Source organism: Monopterus albus, unplaced genomic scaffold, assembly GCF_001952655.1.
Source record: "Monopterus albus unplaced genomic scaffold, M_albus_1.0 scaffold1048.1, whole genome shotgun sequence".
In the NCBI taxonomy this organism is placed as follows: Eukaryota; Metazoa; Chordata; class Actinopteri; order Synbranchiformes; family Synbranchidae; genus Monopterus; species Monopterus albus.
Window position 1 is genome coordinate 1,803 of NW_018128926.1, and position 4,230 is coordinate 6,032.

Here is a 4,230-nt window from a genome sequence, read left to right on the forward strand (position 1 = left end):
GGACCCCAAACAATGTCAAGCCGGCTGTCTGCGCCATCCCGCCGCGTGGCCTCAAGATGGCCGTCACCTTCATCGGCAACAGCACCGCCATCCAGGAGCTGTTCAAACGTATCTCTGAGCAGTTCACCGCCATGTTCCGCCGCAAGGCTTTCCTCCACTGGTACACGGGCGAGGGCATGGATGAGATGGAGTTCACCGAGGCTGAGAGCAACATGAACGACCTGGTGTCTGAGTACCAGCAGTACCAGGACGCCACGGCCGAGGAGGAGGGCGAGTTTGAGGAGGAGGTGGATGAGGACGCCTAAAAAAGTGTTGTAGGGAGCTGAAGAAAGAAGAGAAGAAACCAAAAGGCAAAAAATTTCACAAAAAGAAAAAAATCTGTTATGGAAGGAAGGAAGGCTGAGACATGGAAGAGAAACAGGGTGAATATAACACGACCAAACTAACGTGCCACGGTTTACAGTTTATGTTGGCGCCATGTAGACTCTCCTCCCCAAATATTTTTTCTTCACCAAATCAGAAGCACTTCTCACACTTCACTCAAATCACATAGGATGAACTTCTACTGTTTCTTGGAAAGTAAAAATATTAAAATATAACAAATTTGTGCTTCACTGGTCAGCAGCCCAGCTGTGGATTTTTTTTCCAGTTAAAGCATTTAAACAAAGGTAAAGTCAAAGAATGTCAAGTGTCAGAAACCCTGCACGTGTGACTTTTGTTTTGGGAAAACCAGGCCTGTAACCTGAAAAGGTTTCATAAATGTGAACTCTCACTCTTATCAGTGTTAATTTATCAGTGTTAATTTCTTTTGCCATTTTCCATCACTGTTCCCTCAGATCTGCTCTGAGATAATGTGAATGTGGGCACACTGACCGTACCTATTCTTTTTCCTCATTCAGTTGCACAAGGACATTGATCAGCAAACACATGTACTGCTTGTGTCACACCCTCTGTGACGCTGTGGGTAAGATGAGGAAAAACCTTGTGCTTACAGAGGTGTGAGATTTTACTGGTCAACATCTCTATAAAGATTTTTCCACGTTGAACGGACGAGGGCAGCACATCCTCAGTCAAATCATTGTTATCTCTCTACAGTTGTCACTGTTTCTCAGAAAAGTGCCTGCAGACAGTTCAACACATCACACACCAGCAGGCTAATCACAGATTCTGTAAAGTCACCAGGCTCAACAAGAGCCTGTTTCACTGAGGTCCTGGACTTTACTGAGATAAACCAACACAGTTTCAATGCGACTGCAGTAGCGGGAGGATCTTTCTCAGATGCCAGCCAACGTTGTGAGGAAGGTCACACACTGCAGACGCCCAGGACCCAGTGCATGTCATAGAAAGCATGTTAGCCTTCACCCGCTCTGTTTTCCATTGATTACTATTGAGGAACTCAACATCTTGTGCTGAAAAAGAAACAGTATTTTCACTAGAAGCATGTATCTGCCAAATGTTGCATTTAAAATAGACCTGTGACCTCCATGTTTTTTTAACCTACATATTTAGTAAGTTCCATAGGCCCAACATTATGGGACTTACTCCAAACATAATGACATAAATATATTTGGATTCCAGTAAGAAAATCCAAGCAGTTACTGTGTCACTGGACAATGTTGCCTGCATCTGATTCTCATTCAAAAAGACAATACATTTGCTTGTTAAACTTAAACTTTGAGAAGAAAAAGTGAGAATTTCCAGCACTTTTCTGCATCTAAACCTCAGTTCAACAGCTCAACGTGTTGTTAAAGCTTCTTGCAACACATTTCAAGTGCTTTTAATTATGAAAGTGTAAAACAGCACTGAGTTTTTATTTTATAAAATGTTTTGTCCTCTGAAGACAGTTAAACCCTCTGGTTTATGTAGCCTGTACACTGAGCCACTACAGTGGGTATTCACACAGGTCTTGTGTGTTCAGCATGTTGGCTTTAAGTCTGTGTGTTGGTATCTTTTCATTCCCGTTGACTGTGAAACATTTGGGAGAAATAAAAAGGCTTTTGAAGGAAGAAAATACACTTGTATTATCAGCTTTTGGTGATTTTTTTAGGGTGTTTGTAATGACTTTTCACTGTGAGCTTCCAGGAAGTCGACTCTTTTCTTATGACAACAAATGGAGCGAGAGCTGCAATGTGAAGCCAAGTGTCCAGAAACATCCGTCCTCTTTCCCATCTCGTAAAACGTGGTCACATTTCAGTGATGAGTCAAATGCTCCTTTGTTTTTTACTAATGTTTTGTTTGTCAAACAAAACATTGAAAACCTCAGTATTATTCCATCATAGTGGAATTTTCTATTTGTGTGCAGTGTATAAAGCTACACGGTAGTGAAAAAGGCACGTCACTGTTCCCTGAAGCTCAAGTCAACTTGTTCTGATTTCTCATTTTGTCTGATCAGCCCTCGACACAGTAGTGAAAAAGGCACGTCCCTGTTCCCTGAAGCTCAAGTCAACATGTTCTGATTTCTCATTTTGTCTGATCAGCTCTCAGAAACAAACATGTTGGGTTCACTGTCAGAAAACTAACAAATATTTGCATTTGAGGGCCATTTTGCTTTGACTTCAGTGATTAATCAACTATCAAACCTGTAAATTAACTTTCAGTCATTTTCCATTTCTAGAGCACCAGTTGGTTTCTGGGTGCCAGAGGGAATAATGTAGCTGCATGTATAGTGGGGGCCAACGGGGGCCCCGTGTGAGGTTAATCTGGTCGTGGCCACGCTGGGCAGGGAAAGACGAAGGTTTTATGATATACTTTACTTTCACTGATTCTGCAGACATACACAACTCATCTGCTTTAAAATAAAAGTGAGCTGCAGCTCAGATGTTATAGTAAAATAACTGGGATTTATGACTGAATGACACAAACCAATGGTGACCTCTAGCCTAAAGGTCACCACTTAGAGCCTCTGTGTAAGGTGGACTCCCCCTTCAGCCAAGGGGGGGCTGTTCCCGGACTGCATAAAGGGTGGACTCCCTCTTCAAACTCCTGCTCTCACTGAGCAGATGGATGAGCAGACCAGAGAAGCCTGGGGGTGAATCTGCTGAGCGGATGCTTGTGGCTCCCATCCAGAACTGACGGTTTTTACCGAAGCGTCCCGAGCGTCGCCGATCTCATATGGTCCACAAACCCGAGATCAGCCGAAACTCTTCAGCTGCTCCCGTTCTGGCCCCACTGAAGTCTGTTGTCGGCGGGTTGGGGGTGATGGGGTGGGCGAGATTAATGAAGTAAAGAAAAAAGGCGATTCCATGAACCATCACTCCTGAGCCCCTCCCTGTCCACTGGTTTCGGATCCGAGGCTTGACAAAGGTAATTACCGCGATCCATTTATAATTATATTGTTTTTTAGGCTTTCACTTGAACAGGGAGGTGGTGGGTTAAATACTGCAGCTTTTCTTTTTGCTGTTTTGACTATTATCTTGTGTTTCGCGGTCCCACTCGGCAGTAAGTGCTGATTCAGGGCGTATAACCAACAGAAACGCGGCGAATGCGCGCAGGATGGCAGCAACTAAAGGGATCTCCTCTCCAGAATAAAACGGTGATTGGTTTCCAGACGTAACAGAGGGGAAAACTCCGAATATCCTTGTAAATACGATACACTTCCACAGTAGTGAGACAGGACTCCAGGCTTTGTTCATATGAGTCATAATCTAATAAGGTATTTGTGCACCGAATGGCCTCCTCTTCCTCCTTTGGGCCAAAAATGGGTTAATTCTGTAAAGCCTTTCTGGTGCTGACTTGGAGATTGCCAGGATTAACACCGTGTTTACACCAGGGCTGATAAGTGGATCACCCAGTGCCTTTAACAAACGATGCTGTTTTATGAATCTGGCCTGTGGTGCATTATCATGTGTGGGATGTGCTGTCTCTCCTTTCTGGTTCATCCATATGAGAATTGTTACTCAATGTACTCGGTCCCTCCAGCACATAGAGCCTCTGACTAACTATTTGTCCCATACAGGAGTCCTTTACAGTGTTGTCTGAGGCAAGGAGTGAGACGGTTTGAATAAAGCTGGATGAAAAATCACCTCACATGCCATTTGTTGTGAAACAAACCTGGGTAGCAGGTGATTTTTGCTGCACACTGAGATCAGTGATTGTACGGCAAACGCGCAAACCGTTATCCAGCTGGTGTCTGTGGAGCATTTAGAAAGGAGCAGAGACAGAGCGAATGCATGCTTTATTCATAGACATAAATATTGATTACGTACAGATTAGCTCATCTGACAGTGGCGA

General features: G+C 43.9%; 1 protein-coding gene across 1 annotated transcript in view; it reads left to right on the forward strand.

Moving 5' to 3' along the window:
• The window catches only part of LOC109953701 (tubulin beta-4B chain-like), a 3,902-nt gene extending 1,599 nt beyond the window's left edge, over positions 1-2,303 (forward strand). The window contains exon 4 of the mRNA XM_020589171.1: positions 2-2,303. Coding sequence (XP_020444827.1) covers positions 2-305 — 304 coding nt within the window. The 3' untranslated portion in view covers positions 306-2,303. The remainder of the gene's footprint in view (position 1) is intronic.
• Positions 2,304-4,230: the final 1,927 nt, after the last annotated feature.